Here is a 20,190-nt window from a genome sequence, read left to right as displayed (position 1 = left end):
TTTGCAACCCCTGTTGGACTTGATGAATATAAATCACTTGATTGGATCAAAATTAAGCGCTAACCATTCCAATGGTAGTGAGGCCGGAGAGTGATTTGAGAAGGTTTAATCCGTCGTTTTCCTAGGAGCATTTGTGCGCTCGTCCCCGGCCTTTGCCTACGGCGACGAACTTTGACGGAGATGTAGCAACACTTGCCTTTTTCGGCAAAACCCACCAATGGTAGCGCGTCAAGCCACGGCCCGGAAAGCACACGCTCGCAGGCTTACGTCGTGCCCCAAGAAGGTGTTAACGGTCGGAAAGTCTTCCTGAGGATATGCTCGCACCGCATCCGGATAACAGTACATTCGGGTTTTATGAACCGCGACGCCCGATCTCATTCTGAATCCGAGATTAACTACAACTTCCCGAAAACATCAGTGACCATAGTATCATTTATTCGCATGTTTATTTTCTCTTCGCATTCATGTATGGTCTATCATGGTGTGTTGTTGTCCTGATGCGCTCACCAGAACTTGTTCGTTGTCCTTAGAGTCGCCTGACTTCCCCACTGCGTGAGGTACTGCATCTTGTGTAGCGCTCGCAGTGGTCGCTCCAGCGAGAAGAAGAAGAAAGATGAAGGTGAAAACACCACTGATGGTCCCAATGCCTGCGAATGCCTGCACATCTGCGAGATATCTGTCTTGATCGTACTGTATGTAGTATTTCATGATATCGTATTTTATGTCGTATGCAACCGTCGATACTGTATTGAGCCAGAGGAACAAAATAAACAGCATGGAAAATAGCAGGAGTGTCTTCAAATGGAAATTAGTGAGCTTTGAGCAGTTTAGAATTAGAATCGCTTACTCCAAGAGCACTTCCGCGGTTCTTGATGCGAACAAGCGTTATCATCAACTCTGCGGCTACACTAACACTCATGAAGAAAAAGATGAATCTGGTCGCTATCCCTATCTTCGAATATGCATCGCCAATCTCTTGTCTCTGTCTGCCTCCCCAAGCAAAGCGATTCCCGTTGACGGCACTCTGCATTCCTAGATATGTCAGTGTAAGGAGGAGGTATGCAAGTAGAAGCGAAGCATGCATCCACCTGAAAGCCCTGGAGCTCGTACCAGCTACCTGACGGACGACAGAGAGAAGTGGTATTGTGATGATGGCGAATAGAATGACATAGGAGAGTCTCGAGAGCCAGATGATGGCGACATATGTCTTGTAGTAATTCCCAAGCCCGTCGCCATAGTTCTGGTCATAGTTGTCCTCATGATAGAATATTCCGCATGCGAGCAGAGTATACGTGATGATCTCTCCTATATGGCTCCTGTAACTGGTCAGTGGTCCGGCACAAGGCCGAGTGCGGGCGACTTACAAGATAGAAAACAATAAAGATATTCCGAACAAGTACCATAGCAAATCTGGAATCCGTTTCCTGTAGAAGATCCACAAGCAAAACACCAGCAGCTCCAATGCAAGGGTAACTCCAAATATCGAGACGCATCCAACAGAATAACTGCTACCGAATGCGTGATTCTCGACACATTGGTTGCTCGTACTACCATCCGAATCTCCGAGACCAAAGCTGCTCTCTCGCCTTGGAGCCATCTCGTCGAGCGGGTGGGAATTTGGACTGGTTTTTCTGACTGACTGAGATGCTCAACCGGTCACTGATCTAACAATAGTGACAAAGTCACCGCACGCGCTCATATACAAACGTAAACGCCTGGACTAGCCCAGCACTATCTGCGCACAGCCCCAGATATATGTCTTGCAGGTCCATGATCAAAAGGGATGTAGACCCTATGCCGAGATAGGACCCCAAAAACTAGCGAAAATTAAAGATCGCCACGCTTGGCTGGGCTGATCAGCAGCACAGCTCCAATGCGCCAAGTGTTGTATACCGGCGTGTAGACCAATCCTGGGAAACAATAGGTAAACGAGATCATGCTTGGCCATGATAATTTCCTGATGGCTTTTTGAACTGCAATGGATACAGTCTTGTATCGCTCTAATATATGCCTAAGTCTGTAGCCTTTGTGAGCTCATACCGACATGAGTGTAACGCGGTATCTTTAGTGCAGTGATCATCCAACATAAAAGCGTAACTGGAAGCTGATACTCTATACATTAACTATGCAGACAAAGTGCAACCTCAATTCGCAGCCTACCAATACCACATCAGATTCTCTGGCCATGAAGGTGATAGAATCCTAATCTCGAACATGCATGGATAATACATTGAGACTGTCGAGCTCTTAAAATTGTAAGCGACTCTTAACAGCACTGTAGCAAATCGGGTCAAATGCTGCAATATAGTCCTGCGAGACGGGTGATCATTAGATAAAATCGATATGACGTTTATATGACCTAAAGCTAGGTTGATTCTTTACAAGGCTTTATTAGTATGAGGGCCATTGCATGAGAGAAGTCTTCTATGATCAAGCCTGCTTATAAGTCTTTTTGATATTAGGTGTCTTGCATGAAGAGAGAAACCGCCCGAGCCTTACGTAACATTCCATGATATGATTATATCCACGATTTGAGAGCTCGTTGCGCCATCGAAGAAGAGAATGCAAAAAGGGTATACACAGAAAGTGAAAATTACGATTGTCCTCAGGAGAACACGTGCTAATTTTTCGCGCCTGGGCTGGGATACCGCGACTGCAAAGTCGGGATTATCGGCGAACCATCTGGCCGTTGAGATATTCTAGAACCTGTACTAAAGTCAATACTGATTTACTATGTGTGCGACTCATTCCCAGAGAACTCACCTTGGCAGGAATGACTCCTTGATTGATCAGATGTTTACTTAAACCTTTGACGACTTCGATCTGCTCCTGTGGGCTCAGTCCTGTGATGGCAGTCTCGAGAACACCACCAACAGACGCCTTTGAGACTGCCACGAAGCTGGAATAATACATAAATGTGAAAAACCCCATGATGAATTGACAGTCCATCCGATCAGTCATGCCGCCGTGACCCGGAATTGAATCACCAAAATCCTTGATATTGAATGTGCGCTTCAATCCAGATGCGAAGAAGCCACCGAAGGGCGCGATGAGTGATGCGAAAGTAGTCAAGACGAGCACATGGAACTGAATTGGCTCGACTGTGAACGAGGACGGAATTGCCCAATTCGCAGGCATGTATGGGATGTGGTAAGTATGTGGGAGGAAGACCGGGTTTGGTATACAGTCTAAGCCATTAAAGAAACTTGCTCCCAGATCCTGTCATGTTTTAGCACTGTCAGTTTATAGGTGGGGTTGACGACGTACATTTACCGGACAAATGAAGTATGTAAAGCGAATCATGAAGTTCGTGAACAGGTAGCCAAACAGGATCGTGAAGAACCATGCACCAACAAATCCTTCCACAGTCTTCTTAGGAGATAGCGCAATGAGCTGAGTTCTCCCGAAAGTGATTCCGCAGATATATGCCCAGATATCATTGGTTATCACCAGGGCAACAGGTAGGTTAAACCAGAATAGCCCTTCAAAGATGTTGTTCATGATAAAATGCGCTTGCACAACAATCAAGTATAGAGCCATGTGGGTCCAGGCAAACTGCTGAAACTGAAATTTGTAGTTGTTTTTCTGGAGTGAGCTCACGAAGAATACAAACCCTAGGACACATGAGCTCGTCCATGCTTCGAAGCGGGATACAAGTACTCACCAGTAACATAAAGCATAAAGCTTATAAATCGATGATGGGCCGCAAATGGAAGGAGGACTTTGTCAACGAGGATTATATGCTTGAAGTAGTAAATGACACTCTCGCCGTACAGGAAATACATCGTTATAGCCAGGAAGTACCAGTTGAGTGTCTTGGTGAACCGAAGACTCCTGGCACGACTAGGTACGCTGGCGATAGCAATGACTTCTTTAAAAGATATGATCTGTATAGCGGTAACGATCATGATCATATAGACATGGCCGGCTACGATAGCGCCAAAGAAAACGCCTATCATTGCAAAGGTCCATATCGTTCTTGTAATGAAGGTCTGCTTCTTTTTGTTGTAGTCGGATTGCGGCGGATCCTTGATTTCAGACTGTCAGCTTCTAGTATTGTAAGAGTATACGTGACATTGCATACATCTTGCTTCGCTATCGACCCGTTGTGGTTTCCGGCCCTTGCGGGGCTGCTGGGTTCATTCTCGCTGATCTCTGACATGCTGTTGCTTGGTCTTCGCGTGCGCGAGCCACTTCCCCGGTGCTGGAATTTGACATCTTTCCTGGGTTTCGTCATCGTGAGATATGAAGAAGAAGAACTGATGGGTAGGGGTGTTGCGGTAGGGAAGACTTGGTTGGCGGGAATCTCGCAACTTTTTAGAGGACGCGCTTGAGATTGGCGCCAAATTTGATGGTCTGAGAGGGCATCGAAGGGGTGTTGTTGAAGCGAGGCGAAGCTTATGGAGGAAATGAAATGAAGCAGGCAACAGAGGCAGCTGGAGGCGCGCAATATGGTGTGCGAAAGAAGGTAGTGCGCTTCCTTGCTGCAAACTTACGTCTTTGGGGACTTTGAGCCAGTCGCCAGTCGTCATGTCGGCGCAGTCCCAGCCGATCCGTCCTATCATGGAACTGGAAGCTTTGGCCGCATGTGAAAGCACGCGCCATCTCAACACCAACATTCGGCCGCGTTCAGTAATATCCAGTAAACACGCCCCAACATTGAATAAGGGTTCAGCATCACACTCTTCCAGACCACTCCCCATTCTGGCTGAAATGCCTGAATCGTGCATGGCATGGCTGTACAAGATGCGGAGGAATACGACTTTGACGATGACGACCTGGATGCTTTACCCGAGAACGACCTTGTCGAACTAGAGAACACCGCAATCCGTTCTACACAAAGACCCACAGGCACGTTTGCAACCTGTAGGTACTCTGTGTGACTTTGTGCCTGTCGAGTCACTAATTCGGCCGTAGTAGGAACGACTGCTCCAAGAGCTACAAGACCGACTATTGATGATTACGGCTTTGAAGAAGAAAACGTTATAGATCTTGACCAACAAGGGCTAGCTTTTCATAGACCTTATAATCCACCCTATGCCTCTCCAATAGACCGACGGATTCACAATGGGCTCTCTGTGCGGTCTAGCAGAGCGACCTCCGCCAGAGGCGGCCTCACGGTGCAACCAGCGACATCACGGGCTCTAGACGAGAATCCTCAGAGTTCGGCGATGGGAGATATGTCTGAACTTCAAATACGGATCGCAGAACTCGAGCGAGAAAGAGACCATTTGCGATCGACCATTCAATCTCATAAAGGAGAGATTGCCATCGTTCGAAGCAAACATGAGCAGTCAGCCAAGGAATTCGAGCGCAAACTCTCGGTGATGCAAAAGGTGCATAGCGAGACATTCACAAAGCAAAATATTGAGTTGGAGAAGGCGCGAAAAGACCGAGAGACAGTGGAGACAAATAATCGCTTTCTCGAACATGACCTGGCCCAAGAGATAGGGAGGACTAAGTCGACACGCACAACGCTCAAAGATGTGACGAACAATAAAGCCAGGACCTCCAACGGCTCGCCCGCTGGAACTCCGAAGAAGAACATGAATCGCTCTTTCGGCGACGGCTTCGATGACGAAGACATCGTAATGACTTCTCCCTCAAAACTTCAGGCTAGATCAAAACCATCTACGCCTAAGGTTGGCGCGAAAAGGAAAAGGTCAGCTCTCGAAGTACAGAGCCCTGGCTTGCCTCTCATCCTCAGCGAATCGCATCGCACTTTGAAAGCACAAGAGTCAGTTGACTCAAATAATGGCTCTGGTGTCGAGGCAACAGGAGTCCTCAATCTCCGAAAGGAAGACCATCGCTTCGAGTTCCTGCAACGAATCATGTCTTATCGGACGAACGAAGGGGGTGACTTGTTTTTTGAGGCACTATCGAAGCTATCACTTCCCACCGCCCCCGAACAGTCTCTGACATCTCTCGTATGCGACAAGATGGCCCTCTTACCTTCTGATGGCGATCCCAAGTCCTTTCCCGGTTCTTTCTTCAAGATATTACTAGGCCTGTGGGACGCGTGCCTCGGTGAACGCTACGTAGCCCCCATCAACATCCTTATCCATGCGATGCAGTTTATGCTTGCATTTGAACCGCGAGAAACTCTTGCGGGTCTCGTGAAAGACCTGGTTCCAATTGCTCTTGCTACCATTGATATTGTCGCCATACCTCTGGGCAGATCTGCTGCCCTCGAAGAATATCCAGCGGAAAGAGATAAAGTATCTGCGAACACCACGCCTAGCCCTGATCTCGACGTTTGGACATGCCTTTCCTTACTACAGCAAATGGCAATTAGCTGCATTCTGACTTCTACAGAAACCATCCGCGTGTTTTGGCAGCTAGTACCACACGATTTTGTCCTTCTCATGCTCATGAAAGCACAGCCCATCTCTCACATAAATCTGGCACTCCAGTTGGTTTCTACTAGTGCTTTGGATGCCAGTTTTGGTGCCAGTTCTCCGAGTGATACGTCCGAGCAGACGATGCGGCGGGAAACTCTGCTCTTGGATCGTCTTACCTATCTATTATTTGAAACACCCGATTTGGAAGGTCAAGTTGGTCCAGTTGCAGTACTTGAGCTGGCAAACCTTCGCATTGAAGTGCTGTCCACACTATCTGCTATCGCAGTCACTGCGCACGGGGGAGAATCGCTGGCTCGCCATCGGCAGGCCATTGGACGAATGGTACGGTATTTGAGCGACGCAATAGATTCTCTATATGATTTCAACCAGTCGTCACATTTGGAAACCATACAAGCAGTGAATCTATGCGTTAGGCTCTTGCATCACATCATCAAGGGCTACCCCCAGATTGTTGACATGAAGTCGAAGCTGGATGCTGTACAGGGCGGGACCCACAAGCATCTTGTTGCGCTGACTAGGCTTGCCTTCAGCGACACTCTGGTACTCGAGGCGGGAATTGAGGAGGAAGTTACCGACATGGCTCACCAGTTGTTGGATGAGTTCCTTAGCCCGGAAGAAGGGGAGGCACTGTGTCAGGTTTTCTCGAGTGGAAAAAGTGTGACCTGAAAACCCGTTGGCATGACTACTTTTTGGATACATCAGCATTCCAAGGAGTCTACATCATCGTTCGGCATGATGCACTCTTCAGGATCTAGGCCATAGCTTCTTGGAAAAATATCCATCACCCGCTACCCTAAGCCGGTGATCTTCGACCCCCCATTGGGAATCTTCGCCCTCAGAACCGCCCCAGGTTTGACACGCCCATCGACTCCGTCGTTCCACATCGGCTGATAGGGCAACTGATTGATGTTCATATAAAAATATCCATCCTCGCCCACCGCCGCACTATCCGGCCAAATGATCCGCGGATCCCGCACGAACGTGTGGACCTGCAGGTCGGCAGGGTCGAAATAGTATATCGCATTCTGCTCCGGCATCAACTGGTACACCCACCCCTGACTATCGCCCTCAAACCCATTTGCAAACCCGCCGCGCTGCCCATGCGTGCTCACATTGCCCGCCGCCATCAACTCCACCAGCGGATCGTCTTCCGGCGGCACGAGCAAATTCGCCGTCGGCACAGAGTACAAGTAGGGCGACGTCAGCGGCGAATAGTATAGCCGCCTGCCGCACGGCGAGATCTGTATGCCGTCTAGTCCCTCGCGCAAGTACCCAACCGGCATCCCGCCCGCCTGCCGCACATAGAAGGCACGGCCCTGGTAGCTCGGCACATTGTCGTAGACGCGCAGCACAGACGGATGATTCGTCAGACGGCGCCAGCAGGCGCGCGAGCCCAGGTCGACGACGATGAAGCCGTTGCGGCCCTCGTTGCTGCTATCGGCAATGTATGCCACGCCCTGGCCGCTCGCCGTGGTCGTGGGCCGCAGGTCGAAGCGCAGGTCGTTCATGTACGAGGCTGGGAAGTGCACGGATGCTGGGAATGTGTATGTTGCGTAGATGGAGTCGTTGGCGAGGCTGATGGCGACGAGTTTCGGTCCGCCGGGCTGGGCGTAGGGCATCGTCGGGCTGCCGTCCGCGGCGACGATGCTGGGCCGTCCTGTGTCGAGGGCCCAGAGCGTTTCCGGGCGGTTGGGCGTCGAGGGCGTGATGTAGATGGCTTGTACGGAGATGAGATGGGTGGAGTTTGCGCTGCCGAAGGGGATGGTGTTGAATGTCGTATTGAGCTGTGCGACTGGGAGGTTGAGGGCGGCGGATGGGTATGGCGCCTGGTCAATTCAGTGTCTTTCTTCATGCATGATCGTCGTCGCAACATAAACTACAAAGATATCACATACCTCCGCCGTCTTATTGACTGCTTCGCCGAGAGTATAGCTATAGCTACCTCGAGTGTAACAAGCGAACAACCGGCCCTTGCTCGAGACAGCGAGGCCGATCGGGAACTGATCATAGTAGTAATGGAACCTGCCGCACAGTCAGAACGAGCCTTTTTGCCTTGCCCCTGGCCCCCAGCAGGCAATCATAACAATATACACACTCCTCAACCTCAGGCCCGTACGTGCCATTGTCAGTCCGCAGAACAGTGTCGGCGGGATGCTGGAATGTCACAACAGAGCCGCTACTACTATCCCGAGCAGATACGGAGACAGCAAGAGCTGCTACGACCTGCAAAGCCATCATCGACAGGATACGTGGTGACTTCATGTCTGGCAGAGCATGTACCAGAAACCGTAGTGGTACTGTTTTCGAAGAAAATGAGCCGGCCGGCCTGGAGATGTTAAGACGCGTTTTGTATGTCTTGGTTTACATGTATATACGTACAAATTACAATTCGCATTCATTCATTCATACACGATTCCAAAACACGCTAAAATGACCTGAGTCCCTCTATATGAAGCCGCGGCATGACCACCAATGACCATTTTCACAGAACGGATGGACTCAGACGTTTATTCATTCATGACGTTACGATTGCGGAAGACCGACTTGACGATCGGCATAGATTCATCCATAGGTTTTTGCCAAGCGCCACTTGCGGGCCGATGGCTAGCCTAACCTTATAGAAGTTTGGCCTGTGCTTTTGGATGGGTAAATCTGTTCTGACAAACGTTCAATCACATTCAACCCTCAGATTTAAGTGAACGGGGGGTGATTTTCGACGTCATCTTCCATGTGAATTAACTCAGCTAGATCTCTCTGCATACAGTACTGATCTACTCGCTCCACCAGATTAAGATATTATCTATTCATCATGTGCTGTATCCGAGAGTGAAAGCGTGTCAAACGGTTCCCTCTTCTCAGGGGCTCTGCCCCTTTATCATATAAGGAAATTTGTACACGGGGCTTGTACAGCCTCTGAACAGGTCTATCTACAGAAGACAGAGTCGCGATGTATCATCAAGACTCCCGGTGTGATTGGGAAACGGCAACGGTCATTTTCGCATCAATAAACAAGCACAGAAACTCCTGGGTATTCTGCGAATACTGTCAGATAGAAACGAAGGCGCTAAAGCAGGACGATGTAAACCGAAGGAAAGCGCCTCGAGTTGAACGCGAGACTAGGGCCGCTTCTTAGGCCGGCTGTATTGTATAGGTCGGCGATCGAGGAGGGTCGTCAAAGTGGACGCGGAGATTGAATTTGCCGAGGCATGTATGACCACAAGCCAGGCGCATAGTGCATTGGCGAGATGATGTAAAATGTATCCGCGGGTGATCCCAAACACCGCGGCGTATACAGCTAGTCCAAATAGGAACATGTTGGTAAGATATTGAACTTTGGTAGTGACTCGAGGTATCATCCGACCGGTCGTGAGGGTCTCCACCAGGAGTATTATAGGCATGATAAGTAGGATATTGTGATGTGAGGAGAACGGCGTCGCCCATTGTATTGCTAGGTTGCGTAACCAAACAACCAGGACAGGTATGTTGATAGGTAGTATCCAAAGCATGAAGACCAGTATCGAGTGCGTGTAATTATAGAAGTTATAGTTGGCGGCTGAACCGGTATCTTGGGCCAGCCGGTATGCTCTGGTGCATGTTGCGACTTGTACAATGCAAAGCACAACGTATGCAAAATGATAGGGTATTACCGTAGATACTAGCAGAAGCAGTATGCCAGTAAAGAGCACGCGTCGTCTGGTGGATGCGAAAGCTCCAAGACCTCTTCTACTTATAATCAATAACAGCGCGTAGTCTATACCAAGATGCAGTACATACCTTGAGTTGTCATTTCTAAGTGGTACGTAACTAATCTTGCCGTATATGAGAGCAAAGATGTGAGTCAGAGTCAACACTGTAAAGTTCAGAAGAACGCAAATGCCGGTAGAGATCAAGCCAAACAAAGGTACGAGAAACCAGAAGAAAGCATCCTGGAAGCCGAGAAGAAAGTCATTCTTGGAGTAGTCAATTGCAGAGACCATACCTCCGGTGTTGACAAAGGGGCGTAGAAACCAATCATAAGGTGATGTAGTCCCAGCCGACAACATACTTGCTCTCGCCAGCGAGGTCGAGAAGAAGGTCAGTGCAAGTATGAGGACAGGCAATGAGGTCTTGAGACACTGATTGAGCGCTTCTGAGAAACTCATGAAAACCCCTTCCTGGTCGTATATCTTGAATTGCTTTCTGAGAATCAAGGCAACCACCAAGAGGGGGAACGCCGCAAAGACGAAACGATACCGCATCCATAGTTTGCCCATACTTCCGAGAATATCGAGGTTCAGATGCAGCTCAATGGGATTTTCACAGGTCGGATCAGTCCATATCTGGAGCGCAAGACCTTCACCAGGCTTCGTGCCCTTCTCAAGGTTTGGTGGCATGTAAGGAGCAACACCGTGAACGTTGATATTGGTCTCCTTGACGTTGGTAAAGAATTTCGATTCATGAACGTCACTGACATATTGCCGAACGAATGGCGCGAAGAGTTGAGGTGTCGACATACAAGTACCTCCAGTAACTCTGAGGGTATATGCTAGCAAGCTGGATTTAAGTGCCGGGATCTTGACATCGACAGAGAGGGGTCGCTTCGCAGGGAGCTCCACATTTAGGCCATGTGCTACTAGATCCTCAAGTCTGTCGTTGGAGCGGATGACAGAGTCTAGGTCCGAACTGAACTCCGCTAGAAGGAAGCCAGTATGGACTTCATAAGACTTGTCTAAAATAGCAACAAATTGATGCTCTGAAAGCTCGTTGACGCTGTATTGGAGATATGAGAACGGCGCTCGGTCATCGAAAGGAAACACAGAATCTCCCGTAGAGGCAGGAAGGATTATTGTATCAGCGGCCGAGTCCTTACATGCCATACGTGTTTTAGGTCCTTCAGTCCCGTGGGACAAGTCTATATTAATGTCAAAGCCCGAGGCGACCTGTCCGGAGAATTGTGGGAATACGCTACAGAACAAGACTTCGAGCTTTCCGTTACCACCAGCAAAATCGAGTTTTTGATCCGATAGGAGTGTGAATCTGTATGCATCTGAGGCACCTTGGAGTGGCACAGGGATCAAATAAGCCTGAGGCCTCTTGGAATCACCTAAATTTCGTAAAGTAAGTCGACCTCCCGGAGACTCTACCGGAGTGGATTCATCTTCAATCGTCAAAAGAATGTTGGTATCTACCGAATTAAGTCAGTATTTGTACATAGCGGGGAAAAGTCGATTGTCCGTACCTTGGTGTTGCAGAGATTTCTCGGCGGCATCTTCTAGCCCCGTCAAGAACCATTTCTTGAACGTCGTCATTCGTTCCGCACGTCTCGTAGTCTGTGCAGGGCGATTGACATCTACCACGTCATACAATGCGCGAACGATGCTTTTCCGCAGCTGGTTGCACCATGTGATTGCCAAGTGATCCATACCAGTCCACACGTTCGGTATCGTTGAAGCAAACACCGTAAAGCCATGAGTATCGGGAACCAGTGAGGCCACACTGGCGTAGTCGGAGGGTACGATCGTGTCTAAACCTCCTCCCGCAATTGAAATCAAGGTCACATGCCATAGAGGATTATCATTTGCCCAATTTTGCGAGTAGGAATGCCGCCAGTAGTGGTTGATATCTGAGTATATCCGGACAATTTCTCCATCAAACGAGACAGGAGGTCGAGCGTGCGGCGCGGCCAGGGTGAGTATGGTATTGACGGAATTTGGCTGGTAGTTTGGCATAATGAGCATAGTCCTTGCCACTATTCCTCCCATCGAGTGTCCAACTAGGATGACAGAGCTTGGGTCTGGTAAGTCTCGGTCTCGATTCGACTGCGATGGATCGTGGTACAAGGAGAGAATGTATAAGATTGCATCGTTTAAGTACTGTGCTTGATCGAGGAGAGTTTGACCATGGAAAGCGGTGATGTCTTCATTGAAGTCAACCGAAAAGAAGTCCAGAGGACGCTTGCCAGCTCCTATAGCTCCAGCATCGTATTGCAAGGCATCGTGCCAATGGTATGCAGCTTCGGCGGCGAGTGGTCGTACTTGCTTGTAGCTACCGGCATTCCCTGGTATAAAAAGCACCGGAACACCTTTGAGCTAGATGAGGTCAGTGCAGATCATTTTGAGGGGGTCGATGTATTATATACTTTCGGATCCTCGTCGATGACACCCTCACGGTATAAATACAACGAGTACTTGCTCGCGAAAGGTGTATGTTCGGTATCAAAACCCGTGTATTTGACAAATGAAGGTCGCATATAGCACATCGCGCACCCCTTGGGATCTAATTGCCATGTCGTAAAGGAGTAGCCGATAGTGGCTAGAAGTGCCAGAGCAGCAAGGGTGGCGCCGATGGTCCAGAAAGAAGATGACCAGGGATTTCGCCAGCTGGTGAATTTGCGATGTACGGTCTCCATCTTCTTCTCTTGCTTCAGCTCCTTCTGAGATATGTGGAGAGCAGCCTTCTCTTTGCCGGGCGAAGCCGTTTGGATTTTGGCCCAAGCTTCGGTCGAATTGGTCATGTCCGTTCTCGCTACTCCGTCATTACGTCGCCTCCTCTCCTTCGCATTACCCTTCTTCCGTGGAGTATTGCGTGCATCTGTGGATCTTTCCCTAGGCTTATCGCTATGACTGGAGGTGGATGAAGGAGAGAGTTGTGAAAGGTCGTCATCCTCTGTCGCGGAACCGGATGAGCGTCTCCTCATTGAGACTATTTATCGATACCAGTGAAAGTGGGTATGGTAGTCCTCGGCAAAAGAGAGACAATTGACGTGTTTGAAAGGTGGTAGATTAAGAGGAGAAGCTGTGTACAAGGTCGGTGGCACCAAGAAAGCGAGTGGATCTGGATGGAATCATGAGCGTAACGAGCGACTCTGATATCGTGTTCTGGGGTTTCGCAGCAGCGACCAATTTCACGCGCGACTATGAAGCAGCGAGGAAACGGAACATGTGAGGCGTAAACAAAGAAAAGGTCGAGATGCACCTAGGAGAAGGAAAGGCGGCGAAGGAGGAGGTTAGAGAGGGAAGGATTGTAGCAGATGTGCGCGTCGAGAAGGGAATCTGGCGTGGAAGTCAGTCGAGCATGCAACTCGCAACTCCCATGCATTCTCCTAGCTGATTGGGAAGAAAAATGGCTTTGGCTGCAGATTGTGTTTAGTGGGAAGACGCACTGTAGCGTGCAGGGTGCCCCCAGCGTACTATAGCTAGCCAGCTAGCCAAAAGGGGGGAGCTACCCACCTGGATTTGGTGGCGCCGCCCGTCAATCTCTTGCCTGCACCACCCCTAAACCCAATTGTCAGCCAGGCAGGTAATTAATTATCCGCAGCAAGTCTATCATCGGCGTCACAAACAATAATTGATAACTGATAGTTGAATTGAATGCCGAGCTAGATGATGTATATCCACAAGCCGCATATCCATGCATGCATGGGTCGTAGCCCGACAACACGTCGCCATACCAGTATCATATTATGACACAGTGACCTGCACTCGTCTCAATGCTCGATCCTCGGTGCGCTGAGGGCTCGAGCCGTCATTCCATCCACCTGTTTCTCCAGAGCGAGTTGCTCACTTGAAATTATAATAACAATAATAATCACTTTTACTATACAACCTCATCGAATGTGGGTCGAGGGATGGACGATACATCACGGGGTATTGCCAAGCACAGAGATGTGTTGATGTGACTCGGGATGAATGAACATTGTTGCATGGATGAGTAGTCATTGGCCAAGTCCTTCACAGCATGAGATTGATCCCGTCCCTTATCGTGCACAGCCGCTGGGGGAACTTTCGTCCAATGATAAGTCATGCTGCATCTTTGTCCCGTTGTCTATGTTGTCTACATCGATCCCATGACTTGTTAGTTGAACGTACTAGTTAGTACTTGCTGACTCATGTGCTGCAAGTCATTCATGTGTCTGGAATGCCTTTGCAATCATGTCGTGGCCAGAGCATGGGTCGCACACAGACGAACCTTGCCATATACTCACTCTAGTGATTCTGCTATCTGTACAGTTACCAGTGTTCCCGTCAGAGTACATCTTGTAGTGCCGGCGTCGGATATTCCTTCATTTTCCAAAACACGCCCTCTTGATCCGTACAGCTGCTTCTAGCTACTTCAACGCTTTGTGCCCTTTTTCTTGGACGCCACAACCTTGAAATTGACTGCTGGCTCTTCCTTCGCAGGTGCAGCACTTCCACCCTTCTTCGCGACCTCACTCCATCCACCTTTACCTGATTCTGCACTTTTACTTTCGTTGGAAGGTGAAGAAGACTCAATGATGCCCTTCTGCGCAAGCTTGTACCGCTTGAGATACTCCTCGGCAAAGTGACGAGAATCGATCGTCTTGCTAACTGAGTGCACTGTCTCTGTGATAAAATCCACCTCCATCGGGAGGAATGGAAGAGTGGCCACGAGTTCGCCAGCTGAGGTGTCGTTTAGTGATTGTTTCTCCATGTACAAGTTTTGAGATCAGACTTACCCGGGACAGCTTCAAGATCCTTCTTGAGCTCTGCGATTGCCCACTTCCTGACCTCTTCTAAAGCATGCGCAGTGCTAGCAATAGGTCCTCCAGTAGTCATGCTTCTTCCAGCATTTGCCGTGCTGCTTGCAGGCTTCGGCTTCGGGCTAGTTCCCGGCACGATGGAAGCAGAAGCCGTTCTCAGCACGGAAGCAGGCCCGCTCGGAGTAGACGTGACGGGAGTCTTCGTTTTTCCGCTAGCGCCAACCGTAGTCCACACGCTACCGCCCACATTGGGAGGCATGCCAGCTTGCTTGCTGGCAAGGTCGGCATAGCGTTTGCCAGAGGCGAGTGGAGCAGCCGATGCAGACACCGTGTTGGGGAGAGTTGTAGCGGTGCGCAACTTACGAGCCTCCTCCTCTTTTTGTATTTGCGCAAGTGTCTTCTTGGCTGCTGCTGCAATTTGAGCTGGTGTCTTGGTCGGCACCGTCTTTGCCCAAGGGGAAGCAGCTGTCGCCGAGCTTGGTGTTAGTGGTGATGCACCACTTGCCCACGTAGAACTAGATGGAAGCCCTGGAGCTGGAGCTGGAGCATTCGTCAGGGCTTGTAGTTCCCTCTCCTGTTGAATCCGACGCGTATTCGCCGCCAATTCCTCTTTTTGCGCTGCTTGCTTGGCCTCTGCTTCCTGAATCTCCCTCAACGACGGACCCTTGGGAGCCTCTGCAGGCTCTTTCGCCCAAGGTGCGATAGATGCGCTGGGAGTCTCTACAGAGGGTGTCGCCGTCTGCGATCGAGTCTCGGCAGTCAGGGCATCGGCTAAATTTTGTTTTCGCTGAGCAGATGGAGCAGGCAGCGGTGACTGTGAGACTGGTGGCGGAAACGGATGTGGCATTGAGGTATCAATTTTTGCCCACGGTGATTGCTGTACTGGTGTTTGCTTGGCCGATGCAGTCTTCTGAACTTGCTCGGTCAAAGATAGTGGCTCAGTCTTGGATTTGTATGCATCATCTGTAGCGGGCGCCTCCTCATCTTCCCGGTATAAACCTTCCTCCTCGGACTCGCTATCTGCGGAGGACCCCGAAGTCTTGCCAATGACGCTACCAGCTGCCTCAGAAGCAGGTGCACCCTGGTCTGCTTCCGACTGCGACTGAAGGTCATAAAACTGACGCAGGCGCTCAGCAGATGCTTGAGCAATTGCGTCCTGATCGTGCTGACTTAGGTTTTGGTGCTTCGCATCGTGTTCGGCTTGTTCGCGCTGTAACCTCGAGCGGTCATTAAGCATGGCGGCGACCTGCTCATGATTATTAGAGTCGGGTTGTTGCTGATTTCCATAGGGCGCTGGTACACCACCAAACCCAGGCTGATTCGTACGTAAGTTCAGGCGATCCATCATGCCTGGTAATTGCTCCTCTCTGATGTTACCCAGCATGTCCATCTGTGCACCAGAAACGCCAATAGACGGCATTTGAGATGGGGTTCTGAATGAATTGTCAAAGAATCCCGGAACGCCTTGTGATCCAGGCACAGCGCCTTGGGTAGGCGAGGGTTGATAACCGCCTGGTGATGTGATACTACCAAAACTAGGCTGACTATGGAGACTGTGAGCACTGGAATGATGATGTAATTGTTGAGTAAGTATTCCATGCTGGTTGAGTCCTGGAATTGATGATTTGCCGATGACCTGTTGTTGGGCGAGGTGCTCTTTCTGACGGGCCATGAGCCATTGTTCCTCTTGCTTCCTGCGCTCAAGTGCGTTCTGCTGTTCTGCTGTCAGGGTCGTGCCAAAGCTAGGGAAGCTGTTCGCGAAAGGAGGTTGAGTACCCGGGGCAGTACCAGTGCCCGGCCACTGGTTGGTACTGGATTGTGCCGGCGCAGGGCCGTGAGGTATACCAATCTGGGGGACCAAGAAAGGCTCACGAGAGTTTCCAATTCGGCGAATGAGCTGCGCCAGGGGCTCATATTCGGGATCCTCAGCTTTCTTGACCAGGAGCTCAGGAGAGAAGAATCCAGCCTTGTACCAGTCGTGCATTTCGAGACCAGACCACGGTCCTTGAGTGGCACCTTGGGGATCTCTGTAGATCCATCTCATTCTGTCGGGCATGACCATAGTCCTTTGCTGCGCAGCGGGGGGCTGATTTGATGCTGAGCTACTCACGCCTTGATTTTGAGACTGCGCATTTCGTAGCTGGCTTGCACTGCCTTGAGTGGCTAGTTGAGGGTTCTGCTGTGCAGATGAAATGCCAAATGGAGTGTTAGCAGTATCAGATAAAGATCCACTGTCACGAGAATTGCGATGATTGTTATCGAATTCCTCCATATTGCTCCGTCCGCCGCGGAAAGGACTCTCAGAATCACGTGCAGGATGACCCGATCCAGGGGCACCAAAAGCATTCCTAGCGTAAGCACTCTGGCCAATGGGAGCTCGCTCACCAGCCTCATACTGAACGTCGTCGCCGTGCCGGTTGTGGTCTCCAGTTCGCATCTGTTCTTGCATCGCAGCCGGGAACAGAGAACCCATCTTGCTGCTACGTCCGATAGTGCCACTGCCTGGACCAAAGCCATTACTTGGGCCTAGTCCAGCGATGCTAGGAGAATGGAGGTCACCTCCAGATCCGAACATTGGGTCTCCAAATGCCCCAAAGGCCAATCTGTCTCTCCCAGACGGAACTCCAGCTGTGCCTATAGGCCACGAGGGTAGCCCGGGCCCTCCAAGGCCGGGAAGACCACCTCCGAGTCCTGCAAGGCTGGTACTGCCCAAATCTGGTATGCCTCGATTGGCCCCAACACTAGACGTCTGACTCCGATCGCTTGCTGCTGTATCATGTTGTTGATATGGCGCACCACCACCACGTAGGACGCCAGAATGATCAAGAAGACCCGACTGGCCTGATCTAGAATCAAATCCGCCCAGACCAGGCAGATGCGTATTATGATCGTCGGAGCCTTCGGCGTCGTGGTGATCTCCGCCCGTCCTGTCATTTTCTGGACTATGGTAAGGATTGGTGGTTGTCGGACTGCTTAAAGGCTCTTGTTGTGCGCCGCGCAGACGCGATTGAGGTGTCTGCTGCTGATAGTTCTCACGATTGACGAAGGATGTTGGGACCCCTGTATTATCAGAAGTCATTCCAAAGGCAGAAAATCCATCATCTCGTGTATCAGGCTTGCTGGGTGTTCCGAATCCTGTGGTTTGGCGGCGCGGGGGACTGGCATCCTGGCCGCCTAGAGCAGCGCTTCCTGAAAGCAGATCATCTTCTACTAGGTCCTCTTCGGTGTCTGCAGGTGTACGCTTAGATCTGGAATCCAACCAGGAGGTGATATCGCGTGAGCTCTCCGTTTCCGGTGCCCTCGCTAGCGTACCTGATGAGCCTTTCTCCTTCATCGATCTACTGATGTCCTCTGCGCTGTCCTTTGCCATGAGACCTTTGAATCTACTCTCGCCCTTCAAGCTACCAAAGCCTAGCCTTTTGTCATTGGTAGGTCCGACCTGACCGCCCGTTCCGATTGCGAAATTTCCGAAAACACCGAAGCCAGCGCTCTGGGGACCGGCGGACCAGGGGGATGTTGGTGACCCAATTGCACCCGCAAATGGCGCGGTCGTCGTGCGCTTGAGACTTCCGAATGGGTTGGGTGCATCAGCGTCCCTCGACTTCTCCTTATCCTTATCCTCAGATGATGGAGGATCCTTAAGGTCTGTTCGTCTGCGAATAAGCGAGGGTGGTGGCGTTACTGCGCTGGAGGTCTCTTCGCGGGGAAATCTAGAGGTGCTAGGAGACGTGACAGGATTCGGGAATGGATACGCATCACTGGTGTCTCGGCGTCTAGTAGAGCGCGATCCTGTTGGTGAGGATAGACCAAACGCACCCGGGCTATTGAGGGCTTGATGAGAAATCGAAGTTTTGCGCAAGTTGAGATTGTCCTTCGAGTTGCCATCTTTAGTAGCAGTCTGTGTTGGAGGTTTGAGGGGCGAATTGACAGAGGAATTGAATATCTGGTTAACCGTCAATTAAATGGACTAGGATGAAAGAAACAAAGCATACCTCTCTTTCCTCGTCAGTGGGCTCTGACAAGCCCATAGGGTTTACCGTGCCATCACGATCCCAGCAGATGTCTGCTCCAGGTTGGTTCTGACGGTCGTGCTCCTCTCGCCGACCCCAGCTAGCGGTAGAGGCTCCGTTCGCAATACTCGGTTGCCAACCTGGCACAAACAGAGTGGAAAGTCCATTACTGAGATGGTCTCCTTCTTTCTGTGCGCGAAAAATTTCAAGTAGGTGATCCTTGCCGTAACGAGTATCATTCGAGTAGCCTCCACTGTTCCGATTCGAATGCACATGTGGCGGGACGTATACACCAGGATTCGAGGGGGCAGGATTTCCAGCTTGATCGCGTGACGCTGACGACGTCGAGAATGAAGTAGCATGAGACGAGCGGCGAAATGTTTGCGTTGCACCATTGGCACGTCGGGCCCTATACGTAGATTAGAACATGCTTATTCCCAACATAGTGGACCTCAAGGTCAATGCTGGTGTCGAAGCACAAGAAATGACGGGCCATGGCAATCAACCAAGCTTAAATCAATTGCATCTACAGCCTCTCGCTCAAGATGCATTGTTTGCCTTGATATTGATTTTCATGTGTATTTTTTTATTGGGGTGGCCGGCTCACCAGTCTGAGTCTGTGCGCGAAGAATTCGCGTTGTTCCCTGCAGCTGCCGAGGCGAAAGTCGAGGGCGCCATAGTATGCGATACGTGTAAAGATGTCCTGAAGGGAGTGAAAGGATATGGACGCGACGACTACGATGTGACACTTATTGAAAGCGAGGCGCGGTACGATGAGAGCGGCGGAGTGGAATGCGTGACTATGTCAAGTTAAGCTAGAGCTCACGCATCACGAATAACTCAGGCGACGTACTCGTGAAGTTTGGGACGAGAATGCTATGATGGATCGATGCAAAGGTGATTTCGTCGCGATGTCGAGTAAGGCGTGGAAGTTTTGTCGAAAGAAAAATGATAGCGGTACCCAATGAATTGTGGTGAGCGGCAGGATTTCAGCGATGGCTCCTCGCCTCTCGAGAAAGCTCCTGCCACCGCCGCGCGCTAGACTACTCTTACTAAGCAAATGTCTAAGTTGGAACCTCCAGCTCATTCATCCGATATAAATCGCCGCCCTGGACCTCGTGAATTAGTCGTGAATGACTCTGGACACCCGTGTTGTCGCAACACAACATGTTCATCATGCACGAGTCTTGCTCTGTTCTTTGGTCACTTTGCGATCCTATCCGCGTCAGCTTCATACCCCTTTTTACTTGTCAAGAGTTCTAGTCTTGCCCAAGTTTGCGTTTGCTTCATTCCAAACACGACATGCCAAGCTCGTCTCGCCAACAACAGAACTCTGACA

General features: G+C 50.3%; 6 protein-coding genes across 6 annotated transcripts; 1 reads left to right on the top strand and 5 right to left on the bottom strand.

Moving 5' to 3' along the window:
* Positions 1-419: 419 nt before the first annotated feature.
* On the bottom strand, positions 420-1,958 carry EJ05DRAFT_509117 (uncharacterized protein). The gene is made up of 3 exons (XM_033748073.1): positions 1,365-1,958; positions 848-1,316; positions 420-795 (listed from the first exon to the last, which is right to left on the bottom strand). Exons 1-3 carry the CDS (start codon positions 1,595-1,597, stop codon positions 463-465), a joined length of 1,035 nt encoding a protein of 344 aa, XP_033603052.1. The 5' UTR covers positions 1,598-1,958; the 3' UTR covers positions 420-462.
* Positions 1,959-2,667: 709 nt separating this feature from the next.
* EJ05DRAFT_498558 (phosphatidate cytidylyltransferase) lies at positions 2,668-4,237 on the bottom strand (the record flags this gene model as incomplete). The annotated part of the gene is made up of 5 exons (XM_033746703.1): positions 2,668-2,706; positions 2,764-3,219; positions 3,268-3,614; positions 3,665-4,028; positions 4,085-4,237. 5 exons carry the CDS (start codon positions 4,235-4,237, stop codon positions 2,668-2,670), a joined length of 1,359 nt encoding a protein of 452 aa, XP_033603051.1.
* A 496-nt stretch (positions 4,238-4,733) lies between these two features.
* EJ05DRAFT_498557 (uncharacterized protein) lies at positions 4,734-7,028 on the top strand (the record flags this gene model as incomplete). The annotated part of the gene is made up of 2 exons (XM_033746702.1): positions 4,734-4,866; positions 4,918-7,028. 2 exons carry the CDS (start codon positions 4,734-4,736, stop codon positions 7,026-7,028), a joined length of 2,244 nt encoding a protein of 747 aa, XP_033603050.1.
* A 61-nt stretch (positions 7,029-7,089) lies between these two features.
* Positions 7,090-8,963, bottom strand: EJ05DRAFT_290447 (uncharacterized protein). Its single transcript, XM_033740519.1, has 4 exons — positions 8,742-8,963; positions 8,458-8,688; positions 8,258-8,384; positions 7,090-8,188 (listed from the first exon to the last, which is right to left on the bottom strand). Exons 1-4 carry the CDS (start codon positions 8,759-8,761, stop codon positions 7,151-7,153), a joined length of 1,416 nt encoding a protein of 471 aa, XP_033603049.1. The 5' UTR covers positions 8,762-8,963; the 3' UTR covers positions 7,090-7,150.
* A 515-nt stretch (positions 8,964-9,478) lies between these two features.
* EJ05DRAFT_436091 (GPI inositol-deacylase) lies at positions 9,479-12,750 on the bottom strand (the record flags this gene model as incomplete). Its single annotated transcript, XM_033741727.1, has 4 exons — positions 9,479-10,088; positions 10,137-11,526; positions 11,581-12,430; positions 12,481-12,750. 4 exons carry the CDS (start codon positions 12,748-12,750, stop codon positions 9,479-9,481), a joined length of 3,120 nt encoding a protein of 1,039 aa, XP_033603048.1.
* A 1,703-nt stretch (positions 12,751-14,453) lies between these two features.
* EJ05DRAFT_484306 (uncharacterized protein) lies at positions 14,454-19,529 on the bottom strand (the record flags this gene model as incomplete). The annotated part of the gene is made up of 4 exons (XM_033745326.1): positions 14,454-14,761; positions 14,818-18,784; positions 18,834-19,260; positions 19,459-19,529. 4 exons carry the CDS (start codon positions 19,527-19,529, stop codon positions 14,454-14,456), a joined length of 4,773 nt encoding a protein of 1,590 aa, XP_033603047.1.
* Between the last annotated feature and the right edge of the window lie 661 nt (positions 19,530-20,190).

The sequence above is a fragment of the Pseudovirgaria hyperparasitica genome (genome assembly GCF_010093815.1).
Source record: "Pseudovirgaria hyperparasitica strain CBS 121739 unplaced genomic scaffold EJ05scaffold_4, whole genome shotgun sequence".
In the NCBI taxonomy this organism is placed as follows: domain Eukaryota; kingdom Fungi; phylum Ascomycota; class Dothideomycetes; order Acrospermales; family Acrospermaceae; genus Pseudovirgaria; species Pseudovirgaria hyperparasitica.
The sequence above is the reverse complement of the archived record's forward strand: the minus strand, read 5'-3'. Positions and strand labels throughout refer to the sequence as shown.

Bases quoted from the DNA above. Each gene is read 5' to 3' on its own strand.
- EJ05DRAFT_509117 (XM_033748073.1), bottom strand. From the start codon at position 1,597: ATGGCTCCAAGGCGAGAGAGCAGCTTTGGTCTCGGAGATTCGGATGGT. The intron at 1,317-1,364 runs GTAAGTCGCCCG...GACCAGTTACAG, and splicing joins TCTTTATTGTTTTCTATCTT to GAGCCATATAGGAGAGATCA. The intron at 796-847 runs GTAAGCGATTCT...TTCCATTTGAAG, and splicing joins ACCGCGGAAGTGCTCTTGGA to ACACTCCTGCTATTTTCCAT.
- EJ05DRAFT_290447 (XM_033740519.1), bottom strand. From the start codon at position 8,761: ATGAATGCGAATTGTAATTT. The intron at 8,385-8,457 runs GTGTGTATATTG...ACTGTGCGGCAG, and splicing joins TACGGGCCTGAGGTTGAGGA to GTTCCATTACTACTATGATC. The intron at 8,189-8,257 runs GTATGTGATATC...TGAATTGACCAG, and splicing joins CAGTCAATAAGACGGCGGAG to GCGCCATACCCATCCGCCGC.